This window comes from Diaphorina citri, unplaced genomic scaffold, assembly GCF_000475195.1.
Source record: "Diaphorina citri unplaced genomic scaffold, Diaci psyllid genome assembly version 1.1 scaffold335, whole genome shotgun sequence".
Classification (NCBI taxonomy): Eukaryota; Metazoa; Arthropoda; class Insecta; order Hemiptera; family Psyllidae; genus Diaphorina; species Diaphorina citri.
Window position 1 is genome coordinate 196820 of NW_007377770.1, and position 23623 is coordinate 220442.

The 23623-nt window shown below is 39.0% G+C and overlaps 2 protein-coding genes and 1 long non-coding RNA gene across 5 annotated transcripts in view; all 3 read right to left on the bottom strand.

Moving 5' to 3' along the window:
- Positions 1-4063: 4063 nt before the first annotated feature.
- LOC103507694 (TOX high mobility group box family member 4) overlaps positions 4064-23623 on the bottom strand; it is a 29195-nt gene continuing 9635 nt past the window's right edge. The window contains exons 7-16 of the mRNA XM_026822494.1: positions 21301-21416; positions 18940-19075; positions 15483-15563; positions 13997-14245; positions 13064-13160; positions 8691-8866; positions 8126-8300; positions 6713-6981; positions 4728-5755; positions 4064-4159 (exon numbers count right to left, since the gene is read on the bottom strand). Coding sequence (XP_026678295.1) covers positions 4087-4159; positions 4728-5755; positions 6713-6981; positions 8126-8300; positions 8691-8866; positions 13064-13160; positions 13997-14245; positions 15483-15563; positions 18940-19075; positions 21301-21416 — 2400 coding nt within the window. The 3' untranslated portion in view covers positions 4064-4086. The remainder of the gene's footprint in view (positions 4160-4727; positions 5756-6712; positions 6982-8125; positions 8301-8690; positions 8867-13063; positions 13161-13996; positions 14246-15482; positions 15564-18939; positions 19076-21300; positions 21417-23623) is intronic.
- Positions 6935-8029, bottom strand: LOC113466803. Of its 2 annotated transcripts, none has more exons than XR_003391094.1 (2): positions 7971-8029; positions 6935-7206 (listed from the first exon to the last, which is right to left on the bottom strand). It is a non-coding gene; the product is annotated as an uncharacterized LOC113466803 (long non-coding RNA). The 2 variants fall into 2 exon arrangements; XR_003391092.1 differs by lacking the exon at positions 7971-8029 and adding an exon at positions 7642-7700.
- Positions 9156-11145, bottom strand: LOC113466802. 2 transcript variants are annotated; one of them, XM_026822497.1, is made up of 2 exons: positions 10933-11130; positions 9156-10590 (listed from the first exon to the last, which is right to left on the bottom strand). In XM_026822497.1, exon 2 carries the CDS (start codon positions 10477-10479, stop codon positions 9373-9375), a length of 1107 nt encoding a protein of 368 aa, XP_026678298.1. In that variant the 5' UTR covers positions 10480-10590; positions 10933-11130; the 3' UTR covers positions 9156-9372. The 2 variants fall into 2 exon arrangements, 1 of the variants encoding a protein (XP_026678298.1); XR_003391091.1 differs by lacking the exon at positions 9156-10590 and adding an exon at positions 10665-10757 and having other exon boundaries at positions 10933-11145.

Genomic DNA, 23623 nt, shown 5'->3' on the forward strand with positions numbered 1-23623 from the left:
CATTCGGGTTCGGGAGGCAGTTCTGCAGAAGTAATCCCCCCCGTTAATCCCAAAATTTATTTATCAAATTTTAAAGATTGGTGGTTTAGTAAACAACTGTAGACCTCACTCAGAGAAGGAGGACCAACGCCCCTATACGAAGGGAGCCTTTGCCCCCCGAAGACTCGGCCCCATCGGGACAAATTTTTGCCAAATTTCATCGTCAAAATTGGACCGCAACCCAAAACTGTTCGAGAGTTTTTTCTCGGGACGACTATAATGATCGTTGTTCGACAGTAGTCACTTGCTAGAGTAACTGGAGTCGCTATAATAGGTGCAAGTAGGTATTTCTTTCACTTTGCTTCAACGCGATTTTTGTTGAACGATTTTTACAAAAATCGAGTTAAAATCGTAAATTTCGTTCGTATCTCGTATTCGTAAAACATCAATTTAGCAAAAATCACCCATACTGTCATCCCGATCCCAGACGCCCGTCAAACAAAGGCCACACTCGATGTTGCTTAACTTTAGTTACCCAGCAGAAGAGACGGCGGGCAAACAACCAACCAACCCGAGTGTCAAAGAAACAAAAGTGGTGCTGCGATGCGTTTGGAAGGAAACGAATGCTATGTTATATTGCAAGTATTAGGAGTTTATGCGGGAAAGAGGTTGCAAAGAATGTGAAGAATGCTTCCATTACGATTCGGCAGGAGAGGGGAAGTTATTATTCCATTATGTTAAAGTAGGGGAAGAGTGTACAGGCATGGTCGGAAAACTGCCTGGAAATTCCTCTATTGAAAGTTAATACACAGACTTCTTATTATCAAAATGCTAAAAGAAAGTCTCCAATAAGCCAAAAATCTCACCAAAAGGCCAAAAGCCAAAAAGTCCAAAAAATGAGTTGAGTTGAACTTGAACAGCTGACAACACATAAACAAAAATGACTACAGTGTTGCCGATACTAGCAAAAATAAAATAGGGTAAATCGAGTAGGTATACTCCCCTAGATAGGGTAAATTTACCCTTTTAGTATACCAACCAACCAACCAACCAACCAACCAACCAACCAACCAACCGAGTGTCAAAGAAACAAAAGTGGTGCTGCGATGCGTTTGGAAGGAAACGAATGCTATGTTGATATTGCAAGTATTAGGAGTTTATGCGGGAAAGAGGTTGAAAAGAATGTGAAGAATGCTTCCATTACGATTCGGCAGGAGAGGGGAAGTTATTATTCCATTATGTTAAAGTAGGGGAAGAGTGTACAGTAGTCACTTGCTAGAGTAACTATAGAGTTGCTATAATAGGTGCAAGTAGGTATTTCTTCCACTTTGCTTCAACGCGCGATTTTTGTTGAACGATTATTTTAAATCGTCGAGTTAAAATCGTAAATTTCGTTCGTATCTCGTATTCGTAAAACATCAATTTTTAGTCAAACAAAGGCCACACTCGATGTTGCTTAACTTTAGTTACCCAGCAGAAGAGACGGCGGGCAAACAACCAACCCCAACCACAGTGGCGTAGCGTCCATATAAGGCGTGTATGGCGGCCATACACTCGAAATTTCACTCAAATACCCTTAAATATTGACTTTAAAGTAGTATAACCTAAAAAAATCGTTTTTAATAAATTTGGTTTGTACTTTTTATTAGGTTATCGAGTCCTAGTTTTAAGGTAGAGGTAGACCATAAGTTTCACTGAACTTTAGGAGGCCAATAATAGTAGTCTCCTCAAATGACGAGTAGGTAGGTGGTAGGAGAGCTTTTTTATTTTACATAAAAAAACAGCATTTTACCGAGGAACAGCTTTCGTATTGTTTGAACGCACATTCTTTTACGTTTGATCAGAAAATTTTAGCCGGGATTCGAATCAAGCACCCTTGTGGGTTCTAAACCAAAGGAAAAAAACCATGACTCTTATCATTATCATACATAGAGGTAGGGTATAGGTACCTATTTATCAGTCGATGAATAACGGGTGTGTGTAAAGGTTACCAATAGCGAGAGACTTACATCCTTGACCTCTTTGACTCTGGCCCCATCACTATTTGCTTAGCTCCAAGATTTTTTAACCGAGATTTTCTGTTTTTTGTCTGCTTTCGAAGTTTTTGCGGTAGTTTTCTTCAGTATTATTCCAAATTTGAGATGATTGACTAAAAATAAAAATGATTTACCACTTTTCGAAAACAGGTTTTTATCTTCTTGAGGATGATGGCGGCCCCATCACTATTTGCTTAGCTCTAAGATTTTTTAACCGAGATTTTCTGAGTTTTTTGTCTGCTTTTGAAGTTTTTGCGGTAGTTTTCTTCAATATTATTCCAAATTTGAGATGATTGACTAAAAATAAAAATGATTTACCACTTTTCGAAAACAGGTTTTTATCTTCTTGAGGATGATGGCAAAAATAAAAATGATTTACCACTTTTCGAAAACAGGTTTTTATCTTCTTGAGGATGATGGAAAGCCGAAGATATTTTTTTCTAGGTGTCCAAGGGGGAGCTTAACCACTGCCAATCCTTCCAGCTTCCACCATTGTAAGATGGGTGCCATGTCCATGTATCTCACGGATACAGAAAATAAGTAGTGAAATAATAATAATAAGCCAAAGCTGTCAATATAATAAATATAAAAAAATTGAAATCATCTACCCACTTCCAGATGAAATCGCCATCGCCCACCCTGTATTCTCACAATCACGCATCAGTTGTCATGACAACCAAGCCCTCGGGTTCCTATTTCTCTTCAAAGGATGATGGAAAGCTGAAGATATTTTTTTCTAGGTGTCCAAGGGGGAGCTTAACCACAGCACTGCCAATCCTTCCAGCTTCCACCATTGTAAGATGGGTGCCATGTCCATGTATCTCACGGATACAGAAAATAATTAGCTAAGCCAGATATCAATATACCTAACTAGGTCATGGTTAAAGTGAAATAATAATAATGATAATAATAAGCCAAAGCTGTCAATATAATAAATATAAAAAAAATTGAAATCATCTACCCACTTCCAAATGAAATCGCCATCGCCCACCCTGTATTCTCACAATCACGCATCAGTTGTCATGACAACCAAGCCCTCGGGTTCCTATTTCTCTTCAACGTTTTCGCCTTTATATTTTTCTGATTGGCGGCTCTAGCCTAGTATATCATCATGGGTAATGTATGGGGATAGAGGGAACTTCATGAAGAGGATAATTGTAGCAGAGACTCCGGTGGAATATTCTCAACTCTTGTGACCTCCCTTTCCGCGTAAACTCCTAATACTAAGACCGCCAAATACACATAGAAACGGCCATGGAAACCAGGGCCAGGCCGACTAGTTCGCAACAATTCCGCTACTGCGGCAGCACTGGTCGGTGGTTCGTTTCATACTTCTATGCAATGGTTTACTTTCCCGACTCACTTCCGCGACGATGCCACCATTTCAAAGTACTCCCCCATTCTTACGGTTCCCGTAAATTAATCTTATGGATATATTTTTCTCCACCATTTTCTGTGGGTTTAGGTAGATAGCTGGGCCATATCCCAAGGAAAAGTCCACTTCCCCCTTTTTAATCCATGCACCAAAAAAATGTTGAACAATTTGTCATTATTTCCTGTGCATGGAATAAAAAGGGTAATACATATGTTGGTACCAGACTTTCTAGCAGTTCACTTTACAACAGGTTCAGCAGGATTTGGTTTTCTTCACATTACTGTGTTGCCTTCATTGTTTCAAAGTGCTCCCCCATTCTTACGGTTCCCGTAAATTAATCTTATGGATATTTTTCTCCACCATTTTCTGTGGGTTTAGGTAGATAGCTGGGCCACATCCCAAGGAAAACTGCACTTCCCTCTTTTTAATCCATGCACCAAAAAAAATATTGAACAATTTGTCATTATTTCCTGTGCATGGAATAAAAAGGGTAATATGTTGGTACCAGACTTTCTAGCAGTTCACTTTATCCCATATCCCAAGGAAAACTGCACTTCCCCCCTTTTAATCCATGCACCAAAAAAATATTGAACAATTTGTCATTATTTCCTGTGCATGGAATAAAAAGGGTAATATGTTGGTACCAGACTTTCTAGCAGTTCACTTTACAACAGGTTCAGCAGGATTTGGTTTTCTTCACATTACTGTGTTGCCTTCATTCTGAGCTGTTGCCTTGAGATTTTCTTGGACCCATGCATTGAATACACTCCTGAAAACAGAACAACAAAAGAGGGACATTTTTTAGTAGAATATCAAGAGTGGAAAAAGGTGAAAAGCAATGGCCAATTGACAATATTTCATGCCTATTTTCCTTTTTGCATTACTGGACCCATGCATTGAATACACTCCTGAAAACAGAACAACAAAAGAGGGGCATTTTTTAGTAGAATATCAAGAGTGGAAAAAGGTGAAAAGCAATGGCCAATTGACAATAATTCATGCCTATTTTCCTTTTTGCATTATTTCTTCCTACCTTTCCCCCCTGCCCCTTTTCTATTATTTCTTCCTCTTTTTTTCAATCTTTTTTCCTTACTTTCTTTATCCATCTGACCTATTTTTCATTAATTTTCTCCCTCATTTTATTATGCCCCTTCCTATTTATTCAATATTCATACTTTTGCATTATTTTTTCCTACCTTTCCCCCCCGCCCCTTTTCTATAATTTCTTCCTCTTTTTTTTTCAATCTTTTTTCCTTACTTTCTTTATCCATCTGATCTATTTTTCATTAAATTTCTCCCTCATTTTATTATGCCCCTTCCTATTTATTCATACTTACGTGCAGTGTTTAATACAGCACTCATTGCTACAATATTCATCTTCCCACTCAGTATTGACTACAGCAATATTGTCACATCCTTGCCGTACACACTTCTCCAGTTCTCCCTTCCCGCCATCCATAGTTTCATCTCCACCTTTACTGTTATCCGTTCCCTCGGCTACTGCATTTCCATTGGTTTCGTTTGACTGACTCTTGGTAGATGTGGGTTCTTCGTGTGCAACACCATTTGTTTGCATGGCTTCATTGTTTTCTACATTCTCATTGGGTTTGGCAGCTGCTTCAACACTTGAAGATTCCTCAACGGGGGCCTCGGTTTGATTCACAACCACATTGCCTTGTTGTTCCTCTGTAGGTTTAGAAGGTTCAGTTGGTGTAATAGTTGGAGCTGGATTATAATTACTCTGATAGAATGAACTCGTTGGAATGGGGTCCATGAGATTTGCACTGGGTATTGTGTGCTGAGGTAGGCTAGTCTGGATAATACTATTAGGGTTGGATTGAATAACATTACTATGTGATATAACACTGGTGTTGATGTTGGATTGAATAATGCTCGGGTGAGATTGTACTGGATTTGACACTTGCTGTATAGTGCTCATATCTTGCATTGGGGGTACATTCACATGATTGGTATTGAAATGGTTTAATTTAGGCTCCTCGTAGGAATTAAATATATTTTGCTGATTACTTATAGTGGATTGGGGTTGAAATATGTTCTGATTATGATTGGTGATCATTCCATTGTCAAGTGGGTCTGTATCGTACAGATCCATACTGGTCATGTTATTGTCAATAAGCTGAGGTGTCTCGTCAATACCATCTAGATCCGAGTACAAGTTATTGTTGTCATGCATTGTATTGAACCCTGTCGAGCTAACCACAGGCTGATGGTACATAACGTTGGACATGAGAACATTGAAATGTTGTCCTGAGTCTGGGTGAGCTTGTTGTTGTGCGGGCGGGAAGTCTTTGGTCTCGTGATGTTGCTCTACTCCAGGATTGTAGTTGGGAATGATGTTTTGAAACTCTCTCATTCGGGATTCGGGAGGCAGTTCTGCAGAAGTTTAATCCCGCTAATCAAGCCAGCCTAGTTAGCTTAGTTGGTAGTGCGTCTGCCTTGTAAGCGCTAGACCGCGGGTTCGATTTCCGCCCGGGGCGGATTTTATCCCAATTTATTTATCAAATTTTAAAGATTGGTGGTTTAGTAAACAACTGTAGACCTCACTCAGAGAAGGGGAACCAACGCCCCAGACGCCCCTACGAAGGGAGCCTTTGCCCCCCGAAGACTCGGCCTCATCGGGACAAATTTTTGCCAAATTTCATCGTCAAAATTGGACCGACTAACAACCGCAACCCAAAACTGTTCGAGAGTTTTTTCTCGGGTAGAGTAACGAGTTGCTAATTTGCTATAATAGGTGCAAGTAGGTATTTCTTCCACTTTTTACGTATTTTGCTTCAACGCGATTTTTGTTGAACGATTTTTACAAAAATCGTCGAGTTAAAATCGTAAATTTCGTTCGTATTCGTAAAACATCAATTTAGCAACAATCACCCATACTGTCATGCCGATCCCAGACGCCCGTCAAACAAAGGCCACACTCGCTCGATGTTGCTTAACTTCAGTTACCCAGCAGAAGAGACGGCGGGCAAACAACCAACCGAGTCAAAGGAACAAAAGTGGTGCTGCGATGCGTTTGGAAGGAAACGAATGCTATGTTGATATTGCAAGTATTAGGAGTTTATGCGGGAAAGAGGTTGGTGTTTTTATGGAAAAAGTTCCTTAAGGGTGTCGGCCATTGGGGGTTTTACCCTACCAAGTAGACACAGTTCAATAGCGGTCAACCATCCAGATACCGGTGAAGTTCAACGTTGCTCAACTTCAATGGTTCGGTTGGGATCAGTACGTTCTGTTGGGAAATGGTGGTAGTATTTCACCACAACGTGTTTCCGCCATGCTGTACCTACGGATTTGATGAGCTAACCACAGGCTGATGGTACATAACGTTGGACATGAGAACATTGAAATGTTGTCCTGAGTCTTGGTGAGCTTGTTGTTGTGCGGGCGGGAAGTCTTTGGTCTCGTGATGTTGCTCTACTCCAGGATTGTAGTTGGGAATGATGTTTTGAAACGAGCTAACCACAGGCTGATGGTACATAACATTGGACATGAGAACATTGAAATGTTGTCCTGAGTCTGGGTGAGCTTGTTGTTGTGCGGGCGGGAAGTCTTTGGTCTCATGATGTTGCTCTACTCCAGGATTGTAGTTGGGAATGATGTTTTGAAATGTATTGTTGAAATTATTTGTGTAGTGAGAGTCCATTTTAACAACAATCACTTGATTAGGAATTTATTACTTCCTATTTTTCCCTTTCTTTACTGATGAACACTGTTTTTGGCACTATGTTTGAGAGTTACAGCTTTTGCCTATTTATAAAACGGTATTATTACTGTTATACTCCTCTTGTACCAATATGTCTGAAACAAAATTGAAAATCAAAATACTTTGGTTAAATAAGTATGTATGTGCAACTCAAAGGCCCTTAATGGTCTGTGGTCTAATGTTGACTTCATGTTGAAGCATGAAGCGGTAATTATGCAGAAGTCACGTCCGTGGAAAAGAAAAGCTCCTTTTTGTACTTAACCTAACCCTATAATAACACTAATCACTGCTCTATAATGTTGATTTCATACACCCTTGTATGCAAAATTAGAGTGCATTTTAACTGGAGACTGTACAACTGGGGTCAATGGTTCCTGGGCTAAAATAGTACTTTGATATGCCAAGTAACAATAGCTACTGACGATGACAAGATACCCCAGTAACAAAACCCAAGGAACATGGTAAATTGTGATGGTAGATAAATCATTAACTACCCCTGGCCCTGGGTCTAATTTCTGCACTCTACTTACCTTAAAGCAGGTTTTTGACCACTTTCTTTACATGAGTTGAGGTACTTTTATCCTGATTGTGACTTATGCACAAGTACCCATGAAGCTAATGTTGACTTCATACACCCTTGTATGCAAAATTAGAGTGCATTTTAACTTGAGACTGTACAACTGGGGTCAATGATTCCTGGACTGAAATAGTACTTTGATATGCCAAGTAACAATAGCTACTCACGATGACAAGATACCCCAGTCCCCAGTAACAAAACCCAAGGAACATGGTAAATTGTGATGGTAGATAAATCATTAACTACCCCTAGCCCTGGGTCTAATTTCTGCACTCTACTTACCTTAAAGCAGGTTTTTGACCACTTTCTTTACATGAGTTGAGGTACTTTTATCCTGATTTTTTATAAATATGAAAAAAACATCAAAAAAATAAACAAAAAAATTGAGGAAGGATTTTAACTACATGGTAAGGGGAAACAGTAAGTTGTAGTTGTTTAGTAGTAGCCCCTGGGCATCTGATGAGGAGAAACTTGGTGAATGTATGAGTTATTGTTAATTGATATTTGTTGTTGTTGTTGTTGCTGCTGTTGTTGTTGGAGTGATTGTTGAGATTGCACTTGTTGAGACTGCTGAGATGCTTGCTGAGAGTTTAAGTGGTTATTTAGGATTTGCTGTGAATAGAAGAGAAAGCAAAAGACCAGGATTAGTCCATATCCATAGTACATATCCAAAATCCAAAAACAAAAATTTGCTCCGAAACATTTTTGTCAAATTTTCATCAAAATCGGATTCACCATTTGAGAGTTGATCGCGGAATAGATAAATATACGATCGACCGATTGAATTAAAATCCTCAAGTTAACCTCTAAAGACCCAGTGAACATTTGGCCTATAAGCCTACAAAACCCAAAAGGTCCTTCGGCCTTTAGAGTTTAAAACTTCCAACTCATTTTTTTCTTCAAATATTTTAATTTATTCCTTTTTCTTAGCTGGGGCCGTTGTATTCTACTAAGTTTAGGCCGTTGTATTCTACTAAGTTGGGGCTGTTGTATTCTACTTACCGACGAGTTATACGAGTTAGGATCTTGGGGCTGTGGTTGGGGCTGTTGCAGCGAGGTCATCGTGGGGGGTTTCGAGCTCTGCTGGTGTAAGGGAGGGGAGGACATGTTGGCGGGTGGCGAGTAGCCGGAATAGCCTCCCACCCCGTAGCTGGGATAGGGGGAGGGTGCACCCCCTCCTCCCCAATTTCCCATTTAAAATAGAATCAAATGACTTCTGAGGGCTTGACAGAGATTGATAGGTAGGTACCTAAGGAATTTAAAAAGTAGGTAAGCTGAAATGAAATGAAAAAAGTTTCGCCTTTGTAGGATAAAATCCATTTTTTATTAGAGAAAGAACTTATAAATAAATTATAAATTTAAAATGGAATCAAATGACTTTTGAGGGCTTGATAGAGATTGATAGGTAGGTACCTAAGGAATTTAAAAAGTAGGTAAGCTGAAATGAAATAAAAAAAGTTTCGCCTTTGTAGGATAAAATCCATTTTTTATTAGAGAAAGAACTTATAAATAAATTATAACAAAATTCCAGTAGGTACAATAATATATATATTACCTATTCATTATAGAGGGTACGTAAATGTAATTTAAGTAATTTTTGCTGGAATCCAAACCGGCTCCTCAACTTGTCCTCTTAAGTCAGCCCCAATGGGGCTGACTGTATTTACTTATTTATTCATTTAATTCAAACTACGCTGTATTTAAGCACAGCCTTGTATATTTCATCAGCTTTAAGAAGTAATTTGCCCAAGGATTCAGGCACTTCCTTTGGGTCTAGTAGTATTCCTCTGGTGCTGTCATTCTTATTGGTAATTTGTGTGCTATTTATAGCGGGGCCACTCCACGCGTTATTCTTTTCTTCCTCTTTAGGATAGATGAAGCAAACAAATTTTTTTCTCGTATCTTTATTCCATTTAGTTACCATTTGTTCAGAAAACCCTATTCCTTTTATCTGAGTAGTAATATTCTGAACAACCGTAAACGGATCTTTTACAAACATTTCGCTATCCACGGATAGTAATTTTATCTCTTGCGGAGAATGCAGGAGATACTCTAATGTATTGGTTGTATTATCCCATGTTACTTCGATTTCTTTGAGAAGGAACAAGAAAACCCGAATAAATATATCAACCACTGGTGTCTTGGGTGACGAAGATTCGTGGCCTCCTGTATATTTATGCCATATATCGCCTTTGTAGATCTTGATTTTCTTTTGCGTTATAGTTTCATTTAATTTTTGTTCTAATTCTTGTGAGGAGACACAATAAGCTTTTAAAAACATTATTATATCTTCTGCTCCAAAGCATTTCTCATCTTTTGAGTTATCCTCCAGAAAGCACTCATTAATAACTCTGATCATATGAGATAAAAATTGAATCCTAGGATCTCTAATGGAAAATATAAAATTCTTAGATATATCTAATAAAAAGGGAAGGTGCTCCGGGGTTAAAAACTTGGCATGTTCATTAACGACAAATTTTGCATTTCCATATTGTTGGATAACTGGAGTTACTATTTTATTAATCCTGGAAGAAACTTCTTCCACGGAGATATTCACTATGGAATCTCTGAAATCGTTGAACCGAAATTCAGGATTCTGAGACCTGGCGAAAATTCCGCTATTCATTGGATGGCATATTTGTCCATTAATTTCTGGTCCTTGAGATAAACATAAATGCAAGGCAGTGGATCTAGTACGCGGCATGGAAATTACAAAATACAAATCTAATTTTCCTACTTTTATAAAATTAATTAATTTTTGATATTCGGACATCGAACTAGCACTTTCCATATTTATGTGGAAGAAATCTTTTCTGGATTTGTGTTGTGTTTGTTGTTGCTGCGCTGATATTCCACTTGTAGAGACTGATGAGATCCAACCACTTGAGTTATTTAGTATTTTCTGTCAACAAAAGACAAACGTGAAATAAGATCGGACATCGAACTAGCACTTTCCATATTTATGTGGAAGAAATCTTTTCTGGATTTGTGTTGTGTTTGTTGTTGCTGGGCTGATATTCCACTTGTAGAGACTGATGAGATCCAACCACTTGAGTTATTTAGTATTTTCTGTCAACAAAAGACAAACGTGAAATAAGGAAACAAGTCAGATATTTATTTTTTTCTTTATTGCAGTGCATATTGATATTGAGTTTGAGGTTAGTCAGGAACTCAGGAATTGAACTATTCCTGATACACAATGCAGGTATGGTAAGGGTACATGAACTTAGAAGATGGCACGTACCTTGTATTTTTCGGACGTTTCGATTTTCGATCCCGTCTTCAGAAAACTTTTATCACAGTGAACATTCACGAACTCCGCGAACTTAACTAACTGAGAAACGAAAAAACAGTGAACATTTATAAAATGATTTACCTACCTTTATCCAATAAATAACAATTTTTTTCTTCTTAATTAATATTATTATTAAAGTGCGTCAAATTTCGTATTGTTTTTTCCCTATTATAATGGTTTAGGTAATATAATTATTGTTTACCCCTAGAGGTTATCATCAAACAATAGGAACTGGTAGTGACCTAGTAACCATTCACTCTTTGAAATTTTCCTCTCCCCTCCCCTCCTCTCTCTCTCTCTCTCTCTCTCTTGTTATTTTATTTTCCAACAAAAAGTTATGTTCATATAAATTTCCCGTTTTTTTTATTCCATTTTTATTATTATTCCATTTTTTTATATTTTCTTCTCTCTCTGCCCTTCTCTCGCTCTCTTTATTTATTTCTCGTTCTCTCTCTTTCTCGTACGCTGTACTTCATTTTTTTCTCTCTTTTTATTTTTTAATAAAAATAAAAACGGATATTATTTTCACTGAGAAGAATGAATGTGTAAATTGAGAGAGGGAGAGAGGGCGAGAGAGAAGAGAGAGGGAGAGAGGAGAGAGGGAGAGGGAGAGAGAGAGGAAGAGAGAGAGAGGGAGGGAGAGGGAGTTATTTTCACTGAGAAGAATGAATGTGTAAATTGAGAGAGAGGGAGAGAGAGAGAGAAAGAGAGAGAGAGAGAGAGAGAGAGAGAGAGAGAGAGGGAGAAAGAGAGGAGAGACAGAGGGCAAGTTGGCTTCTCCTTTTATGGCATCTTTAAAAAGTCCCGGATTTGATCCCAACCATTGACTTGGACTCGAACCACCAACCTCCAGATTCGAAGGCCAAAAGTATTTTGAGCCTTAGGGTCAAAGCGGGCGGTACCGAATTCCACGTACAGAGAAAAAAAAATCATTTTATACTGAGTTGAAGCCAGGACTTCCGATGTACAGCCCTAATGTAAAACCCACTGGGCTGAATTTCTTGCTTCTTCTTCTTCTTCTGTATTTTGCTACATATGTGACTATTGCTACCTAATCTTCTACTTTTTCATTTTCTTTTTTTCTTATTTCTTTTTTTCTTTTTCCTTTCATTTCACATCCCATTTTAATAATTTAAAATAACATTTTTATTTCATTTGAATTTTTCTCTCTCTGCCATTTTTTTCCTCTCTTTTATTTATTTAATTCTCTCTCTCTCTTTCATTTTCGATTCTTTTCTTACGTATGTGAATTTTTTTTCTTCTTTGTGATGATAAAAAAAAACTCTCTAGGAAAATTAATATGAAGGAAAAAGAAGAATGAGAAGGGGGAGGAGAAGGAGAAGGAGGGTATGAAGGAAGGGGGAAGAAATTTAATATGAGAAAACATGTAGGTATGTAGATAGGTATGTAAGATACCTCTTCAGGTTCTTCATCTTCATTCTACATATAGATTCATCTACTTTTTTTTTTGACAAGGACGACTGAACGTTAGAATAGAATATACCTACCTTGTTCAAACTGCCAGCATAGGACTGAAAAGTCTCTCTACTCTCGCAGTCCGAACACTCTAAGTGTTGTTGCTATCCATATTTTGTCATATTTACCATACTTACCATATTTAAATGTGGCGTAATATCATCACTATCGTCACTGGTATGTAGTTTGCTAGTGTTGTTGCTATCCATATTTTGTCATATTTACCATACTTACCATATTTAAATGTGGCGTAATATCATCACTATCGTCACTGGTATGTAGTTTGCTAGTGTTGTTGCTATCCATATTTTGTCATTTTTACCATACTTACCATATTTAAATGTGGCGTACTATCATCACTATCGTCACTGGTATGTAGGTTGCTAGTGTTGTTGTTATTGCTAGAGTTGTTGCTATCCATATATTGCCATATTTACACTGACCATATTTACACTGACCATACTTACCATATTTAAATGTGGCGTACTATCATCACTATCGTCACTGGTATGTAGGTTGCTAGTGTTGTTGCTATTGCTAGAGTTGTTGCTATCCATATATTGCCATATTTACACTGACCATACTTACCATATTTAAATGTGGCGTACTATCATCACTATTTGTTGGAGTGATTGTTGAGATTGCACTTGTTGAGACTGCTGAGATGCTTGCTGAGAGTTTAAGTGGTTATTTAGGATTTGCTGTGAATAGAAGAGAAAGCAAAAGACCAGGATTAGTCCATATCCATAGTACATATCCAAAATCCAAAAACAAAAATTTGCTCCGAAACATTTTTGTCAAATTTTCATCAAAATCGGATGCACCATTTTTGAGAGTTGATCGCGGAATAGATAAATATACGATCGACCGATTGAATTAAAATCCTCAAGTTAACCTCTAAAGACCCAGTGAACATTTGGCCTATAAGCCTACAAAACCCAAAAGGTCCTTCGGCCTTTAGAGTTTAAAACTTCCAACTCATTTTTTTTTTTTTTTTTTCAAATAAAAATCGGATTCACCATTTGAGAGTTGATCGCGGAATAGATAAATATACGATCGACAGACTGAATTAAAATCTTCAAGTTAACCTCTAAAGGCCCAGTGAACATTTGGCCTATGAGCCTACAAAACCCAAAAGGTCCTTCGGCCTTTAGAGTTTAAAACTTCCAACTCATTTTTTTCTTCAAATATTTTAATTTATTCCTTTTTCTTAGCTGGGGCCGTTGTATTCTACTAAGTTTAGGCCGTTGTATTCTACTAAGTTGGGGCTGTTGTATTCTACTTACCGACGAGTTATACGAGTTAGGATCTTGGGGCTGTGGTTGGGGCTGTTGCAGCGAGGTCATCGTGGGGGGTTTCGAGCTCTGCTGGTGTAAGGGAGGGGAGGACATGTTGGCGGGTGGCGAGTAGCCGGAATAGCCTCCCACCCCGTAGCTGGGATAGGGGGAGGGTGCACCCCGCTGTTGTATTCCACTAAGTTTAGGCCGTTGTATTCCCGTTGTATTCTACTAAGTTGGGGCTGTTGTATTCTACTTACCGACGAGTTATACGAGTTAGGATCCTGGGGCTGTGGTTGGGGCTGTTGCAGCGAGGTCATCGTGGGGGGTTTCGAGCTCTGCTGATGTAAGGGAGGGGAGGACATGTTGGCGGGTGGCGAGTAGCCGGAATAGCCTCCCACCCCGTAGCTGGGATAGGGGGAGGGTGCACCCCCTCCTCCCCCACCCCCGGTGCCTCCTACCCCTCCCGGGGCGTTGTACATGCTCTGGTCTCCACCCTCACCTGCACCCTATGGGGGAAAAGGAAGAAATAGGTGTGATTAGTCTAGATAATGTTCGTTCTCGGAACGGCTGGCTTTCTTCTATCCTGGCTTCCTTTTCTCTTCGCTTTCGGGACGATAAGACCATAGCAGTTACAGTTCCCTCTGTCAAACCTCTTGAAAAAAAAGGACCGTTACACATATACTGACGTTAAAGGTGCACCCCCTCCTCCCCCACCCCCGGTGCCTCCTACCCCTCCCGGGGCGTTGTACATGCTCTGGTCTCCACCCTCACCTGCACCCTATAGGGGAAAAGGAAGAGATAGGTGTGATTAGTCTAGATAATGTTCGTTCTCGGAACGGCTGGCTTTCTTCTATCCTGTCTTCCTTCTCTCTTCGATTTCGGGACGATAAGACCATAGCAGTTACAGTTCCCTCTGTCAAACCTCTTGAAAAAAAAGGACCGTTACACATATACTGACGGTAAATCTCTGTCAAACAATTCATCAGGTGGCCCGACTAAAAATATAGGGTTACGTACCTTAGACACTAAACTCGCCCTGTAGGCCGCCAATGCTTTCAGGTAGTCCTTTTTGGCGGCTTCCGTTTTCTTTTTGTACACCTGTAATGAGAAGAGATTTTATTGGGGTAAGTTTATATGTATCTTGTATCTAATAATATCAAAATAGAAGAAAAAAGATGCTATATCTAAAATTAGGCGTCTACCCGATTTACCGGTATTTTTTAAATCGATTTATCTCGGTATCTAGAAGTCGTAGAAGAAAAAGAAAAATTCCGTTGGTCCTCATTTTTCCTGCTCTATGACTTTGAAACATCACCCAAGTAAGCGCAACTGATCTATTGTACATGGTCGAATCAAAGACAGAGCTGATGGTGATGAATAACTATGAGCTACTGATCGCTGAAGTATCTCCCAAGTAGGTAGGTGCCTAACTACCTACATTTTATAATGTAGGTACCTACATACCTACCTATTTTCTTCTCTCTATCTTCCTTCTATCTACCTACCTAATCTGTAATATGTACCTACGAGTTCCTATACCTATACCTAGCTAAGAAGATTTTATCTCCCAACTAGGTAGGTATGTAGGTACCTTACCTTGTAAAACTAGAAAATGTACCTATTTTCCTCTGAGTTCCTATACCTACCTAGCTAAGAAGATTTTATCTCCCAACTAGGTAGGTATGTAGGTACCTTACCTTGTAAAACTAGAAAATGTACCTATTTTCCTCTTGGGTTACGTACCTTAGACACTAAACTCGCCCTGTAGGCCGCCAAAGCTTTCAGGTAGTCCTTTTTGGCGGCTTCCGTTTTCTTTTTGTACACCTGTAATGAGAAGTGGTTTAATTGGGGTAAGTTCATATGTATCTTCTATCTAATAATATCAAAATAGAAAAAAAAGATGCTATCTCTAAAATTAGGCGTCTACCCGATTTACCGGTATTTTTTAAATCGATTTATCTCGGTATCTAGAAGTCGTAGAAGAAAAAGAAAAATTCCGTTGGTCCTCATTTTTCCTGCTCTATGACTTTGAAACATCACCCAAGTAAGCGCAACTGATCTATTGTACATGGTCGAATCAAAGACAGAGCTGATGGTGATGAATAACTATGAGCTACTGATCGCTGAAGTAACGATTAATACTGTTTTGATAGAACTACATTTTATAATGTAGGTACCAGCTACCTATTTTCTTCTCTCTATCTTCGTTCTATCCAAGTATCTACCTACCTAATCTGTAATATATTGTACGAGTTCCTATACCTACCTAGCTAAAAAGATCTTATCTCCCAACTAGGTAGGTATGTAGGTAAGTACCTACCTTGTAAAACTAGAAAATGTACCTATTTCCCTCTCCCCTCCCCTCCTCTCTCTCTGTTTTTCTCTTGTTATTTCATTTTCCAACAAAAAGTTATGTTCATATAAATTTCCCGTTTTTTTTATTCCATTTTTATCATTATTCCATTTTTTTATATTTTCTTCTCTCTCTGCCTTTCTCTCGCTCTCTTTATTTATTTCTCGTTCTCTCTCTTTCTCGTACGCTGTACTTTATTTTTTTCTCTCTCTTTTTATTTTTTAATAAAAATAAAAACGGATATTATTTTCACTGAGAAGAATGAATGTGTAAATTGGGAGAGGGAGAGAGAGAAGGGAGAGAGAGAGAGAAGGGAGAGAGAGAGAGAGAGGGCGAGAGAGGGAGAAAGAGAGGAGAGACAGAGGGCAAGTTGACTTCTCCTTTTATGGCATCTTTATAAAGTCCCGGATTTGATCCCAACCATTGACTTGGACTCGAACCACCAACCTCCGGATTCGAAGGCCAAAAGTATTTTGAGCCTCAGGGCCAAAAGTATTTTGAGCCTCAGGGCCAAAAGTATTTTGAGCCTCAGGGCCAAAAGTATTTTGAGCCTCAGGGTCAAAGCGGGCGGTACCGAATTCCACGTACAGAGAAAAAAAAAATCATTTTATACTGAGTTGAAGCCAGAACTTCCGATGTACAGCCCTAATGTAAAACCCACTGGGCTGAATTTCTTTTTTCTTCTTCTGTATTTTGCTACATATGTGACTATTGCTATATTCATACTTACGTGCAGTGTTTAATACAGCACTCATTGCTACAATATTCATCTTCCCACTCAGTATTGACTACAGCAATATTGTCAGTGCGTCAAATTTCGTATTGTTTTTTCCCTATTATAATGGTTTTAGGTAATATAATTATTGTTTACCCCTAGAGGTTATCATCAAACAATAGGAACTGGTAGTGACCTAGTAACCATTCACACTTTGAACTTTCGTTTGATAAATGGTAGAGCCTCATGTCGTTTACGTCAAAATTAGATGAATTGATGGCAAATTTCTGACGTGTTCGTAATTCCGACTTCGATTGTTTTTCCTCTTTTTTTTTTAGTGAAAGTTGTAATATTTGATCAATCAACAAGGCATCAGTCATCTAAATGTAGGCTGTAATAGGAGTCTTGTATCACCTTGTTCTAAAAAAGAGGCGGAATTGTTTTTCCTCTTTTTTTTTTGTGAAAATTGTAATATTTGATCAATCAACAAGGCATCAGTCATCTAAATGTAGGCTGTAATAGGAGTCTTGTATCACCTTGTTCTAAAAAAGAGGGCCTGCCTAAAATGCGCTTTAAAAAAAAATATTTTAATAGAAACACAGTGTTGTCATCAGATAATCCGATCCTAACCTCTTTTCTACCCGAATTCTAAGTGGGTTCTACTCATATAGAATCCTATTTTGGTTACTTGGGTATTATAGGATTTTAAGGGGCATACGCATATAGAAACCAACTGTGGAAGACTTGAAAGAATTTCTTTGAACTTTCGTTTGATAAATGGTAGAGCCTCATGTCGTTTACGTCAAAATTAGATGAATTGATGGCAAATTTCTGACGTGTTCGTGAACACTCTAAAAGTTCAAAGTGCAAGAATCGGTCGCGCCTAGCAGACCAGCACAGGTGACACCCAACAGTGTTTTTTTTAGAGGTTTGACAGAGGGAACTGTAACTGTTTTAGTCTTATCGTCCCGAAATCGAAGAGAGAAGGAAGACAGGATAGGAGAAAAACAGCCGTTCCGAGAACGAACATTATCCCATCAGGATAAAATCCGCCCCGGGCGGGAATCGAACCCGCGGCCTAGCGCTTACAAGGCAGACGCTCTACCAACTAAGCTAACTAGGCTGGCCAACAGTGTTTGAACCTGGCATTTTCAACATACCTACCCGATTACTCAAAACTTAGGGATCAGGTTCAAACCAAACCTCTCATTAGGTAAGGCGATCGCAAGGTTTTTCAGATTTTACTTAAAAATTATATAGATCTTCCTCTGAAAAGGTTTGGCAAATCAGCACCCCTGCTCCAAACAATTTGTTATGTTCTTACTTACATTTTTATGATCGGCATCTAAGGAGTCCCACATAGGACCTAACCTAACCTAACCAGGTCTTGCGCATTAAAATCAACTGTAGCATCTCTTTCGTCTGTATTGGCTGTCTGTATTCTCTGTATTGACTGTAACGCGTAGTACGTGATTGGGACGAATTCAGTTTTTTTTTCTTTTTTTTTTCAGTGCGTTTCTATACTTACATTTTTATGATCGGCATCTAAGGAGTCCCACATGGAGGCGACGATTTTCGACACTTCCCCGAAGCTGGCGTTCGGATTTTGACCCTTGATGGCGGCCTGTGTGTCCCGGAAAAACAGAGCGTACGCCGACACTGGTCTGAGGAGGAAATTGTGGAAAACTAGGTACCCGATTACTCAAAACTTGGGGATCAGGTTCAAATCAAACCTCTCATTAGGTAAGGCGATCGCGAGGTTTTACAGATTTTACTTGAAATTTATATCGATCTTCCTCTGAAAAGGTTGGGCAAATCAGCACCCCTGCTCCAAACAATTTGTTATGTTTTTACTTACATTGACTGTAAGGCGTAGAACGCGATTGGAAAGAATTCAAAGTTTTTTTTTCCAGTGTGTTTCTATACTTACATTTTTATGATCGGCATCTAAGGAGTCCCACATGGAGGCGACGATTTTCGACACTTCCCCGAAGCTCCTTGCGCATTAAAATCAACTGTAGCATCTCCTTTGTCTGTATTGGCTGTCTGTATTCTCTGTATTGACTGTAAGGCGTAGTACGCGATTGGAACGAATTCAAGTTTTTTTTTCTCCAGTGTGTTTCTATACTTACATTTTTATGATCGGCATCTAAGGAGTCCCACATGGAGGCGACGATTTTCGACACTTCCCCGAAGCTGGCGTTCGGATTTTGACCCTTGATGGCGGCCTGTGTGTCCCGGAAAAACAGAGCGTACGCCGACACTGGTCTGAGGAGGAAAAAGTAGAAAAGGGGTTAAAAATTAGATAAGGGAAATTGTGAAATGGGAATAATTTCACGAATTGCCTGGTCAGTTTAGGTCACATTAGGCATTTTATGAAATACCTAGGTATTCTATAGAATGACGGATTATATAGAATGCCGGAGGCAGATATACATAGTTATGACTAGGTAGGTACATATAATAAAAGATATCTTTTTTGAAGAAGTTTGGTGATGTTCCTAGTAAGAACGGAGGTCTTATGGTCCCGAAATCGAAGAGAGAAGGAAGACAGGATAGGAGAAAGTCAAATCGCCTGTTGCTGGATTTTTGTGGAAAAAGGGTTAAAAATTAGATAAGGGAAATTGTGAAATGGGAATAATTTCACGAATTGCCTGGTCAGTTTAGGTCACATTAGGCATTTTATGAAATACCTAGGTATTCTCCTCGTTTTGATTTATAGGATTTTTTTTTAGTCCTGTTTTTTTATGTTTTATTTTTATTATTTTTTTCAAGCAAAAAAAAAGAAGAGGAGGAGAGGGAGAAAGAACAGGGGGAAGGGAAAGAAGAGGACGAGGGGAGAAGGAGGATGAAGAGGGAGATGAGGAGAACAAAAAAAAAAGAGAAAGAGGAAATGTGTATAAGGAAGGATAAAGGAAGGGGAAGAGCGAGATAGAGGAAGCATGTATTTCCCTCTTTTTTTTATTTTTGAATTTTTTATCCCTCAAAAAATATTCATTTTCCCCCTCTTGGATGCTGATGTCCCGAGGGAGGGGTTTAAAGGAAAGGTATGTTACTTTTATTTTCTATTGAATTTTTGAGAACAAAGATCAAAGGGAATTGCGAAAACACAAAGGAAGAGACATGATGAAAGGGGAAAAAGAGGAGAGATTGAAAAAAGAAGAAGAAAAAGAAAAGTAACGTTTTCAAATTTAATAAAATAACAAAAAAAAGCCTACCTACCTACATATATCTATCTACCAATGCATAAAATCAGCAAATAGTAGGTAAATATCTACCTAATTCTAGAAATCAGGGAATGCCCAAACCCAAAAGTAGTTCAATGAACTCTAGAACCCACTCAAAAAAGGGGTATTAAGGCCAAATAGGGTGAATAATATGATCAAATCTTCCATTTTTTGTGCTTTAGGTCTTTCAGCCAATTTTTACTTTCTATTACAATATTTAGCTTTCGAATAGAATCGAAGAGGGAACACTTTTATATTAATAATCCGGAACTCAAAATATAAATCTATATAGAAAAGGGGATTTTTTTTTCGTTTTCCAGAAAAATGCAAATTTTGATTTAAAAAACCAAAATGTTTTTTTTTTTTTTTTTTTTTTGAGGAAAAATAATAAATTAGAAAAGAATAATACGTATACATATACGAGAGAGAAAATAAATCCATTGCTATTATTATTTGCAGAAAATACGAGTCAGGTAAACTAGGGAAATATTTCTAGTTGTATGTAGAAGGTACCCTTGGTAGAAAATGTGAAACTACCACGAATTTGACGTCGTTCTGGATTGAATATTGGGCTAAACCAATTCGGTGCCATTTTTATATCCATTACGTATAATGGCTGGATTAGACGAGGTCAATCGAAGGGAGAAGAACAAGAGGATAGGGGAAAGCCAGCCGATCCAGGAACAAACCTTATCTATCCCCTTGGTAGAAAAATAGGAAACTACCACGACTTTGGCGTCATTCTGGATTGAATATTGGGCTAAACCAATTCGGTGCCATTTTTATATCTGTTACGTACAATGGCTGGATTAGACGAGGTCAATCGAAGGGAGAAGAACAAGAGGATAGGGGAAAGCCAGCCGATCCAGGAACAAACCTTATCTATCTATTTTACAGAGTGATAATTCCGTCGGATCAACACGCTTTGCTCCCAAACCTATCTGGGAGGAAAACTACGGCACAATTTAGGATAAAGTTCTTTCCGGGAGGGAATCGAACCCGCGATTTAGCGCTAACACGCTATGCTCCCAAACCTATCTGGGAGGAAAACTACGGCACAATTTAGGATAAAGTTCTTTCCGGGAGGGAATCGAACCCGCGATTTAGCGCTTACACGCTATGCTCCCAAACCTATCTGGGAGGAAAACTATGGCACAATTTAGGATAAAGTTCTTTCCGGGAGGGAATCGAACCCGCGATTTAGCGCTTACAAGGCAGACACGCTACCCTCCATCCCTCCAAGCTATCAATTATGGCAGAACTTACTTCTGAGGTTCGTTGGGGTCCTTCTTCTTTTTCTTCTTCTGAGCTTTGGGTTTCTTGGTTTGGACTTTGGGCAGACTTTCCACGGGTTCGGGGGAGGGCCGTTTTAGTGACGTCATCTGGAAGAGATCATGACAAAGCTTAGAACTTTGTGAACGATGGAATTCTAAAGCACAAACACTTTTGTCCTTCATCACTTGGGCGAGAAGTGGCACAATACTTCCGTTCCAACGTAGTAACAAGCTAAGTGCTGGTTCAATCGTTTTTGGTAATCTGTTAACAGATTGCCAAAACGCCTCTTCAGTCCAAAAAAAAAAAACCAATAAGACTGACTCGTACATTTTGGTGTGAGTTGCTTACCATATTAAACGCCTCTTCAGTCCAAAAAAACCAATAACGCTCGTACATTTTGGTGTGAGTTGCTTACCATATTACTTTACTTTCCATGTCTGTGAGACTGAGGCAATTTTGGAAGGATTGGGGTTTAAAATTAAAACCCTTTGGACGCTTTTAGGAGTCGAGTGGATTAGAAGTTAGAACACATCACATGCCTTGCATTTTTGGAAGGATTGGGGTTTAAAATTAAAACCCTTTGGACGCTTTTAGGAGTCGAGTGGATTAGAAGTTAGAACACATCACATGCCTTCCGACACAACTCCATTTTTCAAGGGTTATAGGTCTACCCTGCCTTTAAAATAAATTTCATAGTTTTTTTCTTCAAATCTCATTTCATTTGAAGAAAAAAACCATGTATATATTATTACCATATTTACCCTGTTTTGTCATATTTACCATACTTACCATATTTAAATGTGGCGTACTATCATCACTAACGCCTCTTCAGTCCAAAAAAAACCAATGAGGCTCGTACATTTTGGTGTGAGTTGCTTACCATATTACTTTACTTTCCATGTCTGTGAGACCAAGGCATTTTTGGATACAGGTCCCTCTAACAAAGTAGCTGGCCGGGATAGCACGTTGAATACACCAGTTCCGATGAATCACTGACGTTTCGCGTGGATGATATCTGGATGGGCAATCACGAGCTACTGCCAAATATGGGTTAACCCATACGGTCCCACTTAGGCTGGGTGAGGGTATAAAGTGAGAAGGTGGTAGCTTGTTACCGAATGGAGGGTAAAACCCACACCACCAAAAAAACTTTGGCTAGTTATAAACCTCAATCAAATTAAATTAACCCCTTGGTGATGCTTGATGTAAACTGTAGTTTACACCAAAGGGTTAAAGATCTTGGAAGTTATACAGTGACGTCAGACCAATATTCTACTTACACTATTGTGATAGGCTTGAGGTTGAGGTTGGTTTTGTCCATGGAGGGGATGGATCTGAGGAATGTCAAAGTCTTCGTCCCCGAAACTGGGCGTGTGAAATGTCTGAAACCAGAAGAGAATGAACAAATTAATTATGATTTTATAACAGGCACAACAATAACAGGCATTAAATTAACAAAGATTAGGCTGGTATACTCCCTGTTTAAAGTACCCCAGCCAGACTAAGTTGGTTTACTCCCTGTTTAAAGTCCCCCAGCCAGACTAAGTTGGTCTACTCCCTGGTTTAAAGTCCCCCAGCCAGACTAAGCTGGTCTACTCCCTGTTTAAATTCCCCCAGCCAGACTTTTCTCAAAATTCTCTAACCTTATACCTATATCCACCTGGATAACATTATCTTATATTTCAGGGGTGGGGAGATAGAGGGAGGGAGGGAGGGGGAGAGAAGGGGAGGGAGGGGATGAAGAAATGTGATACTTTGTATTCTTGGAGCAATTATGAGCGAAATGGAAGAACATAACAAAAATAATTGTTTATTATTTTTAGCCCCAAAAATTAATTAATGTCGAAAAACGTTATCGTCAGATCTCTCTGTCTTGTTTCCTCGAATTTGGTAAAATCTCTCTTTTCTTCCCCCTCCATCTCTCTCTCTCTTCCTTCTCCCCCTCTTTCCTTCCATCTCTCTCCCTCCCTTTTCCTCCGCCTTTCTCTCTGTCCAATGTCCTCTGTATCTATCTCTCCCTTTCCTTAAGTCTCTCTATCTCCTCTGTCCCTCTCTCTCTCTCTCTCCCTTTTCCTATTCCTACGCCTTTATCTCTCTCTCTACCTATTTCTCTCCTTAACTCCTCCGTTTCCATTCGTCTCTTTTCCCTGTCCTTCTCTGTATTTCTCTCCCTCCCTTTCCCTACTTCTCTCTCTCTCCTCTCTCTCTTAGCTCTCTTTCCCTCCCCTTCTCTAATTCCCTTTTTTTTGCCACTCCTCTAGATTCATTAGATCTTATCTTATTTCTTCCCCTCTTCCTCCTTCTTAGTTCCCTT

Excerpts from the sequence above, each read along its gene's own strand:
- LOC113466802 (XM_026822497.1), bottom strand. The coding sequence starts at position 10,479 with ATGGAAAGTGCTAGTTCGATGTCCGAATATCAAAAATTAATTAATTTT.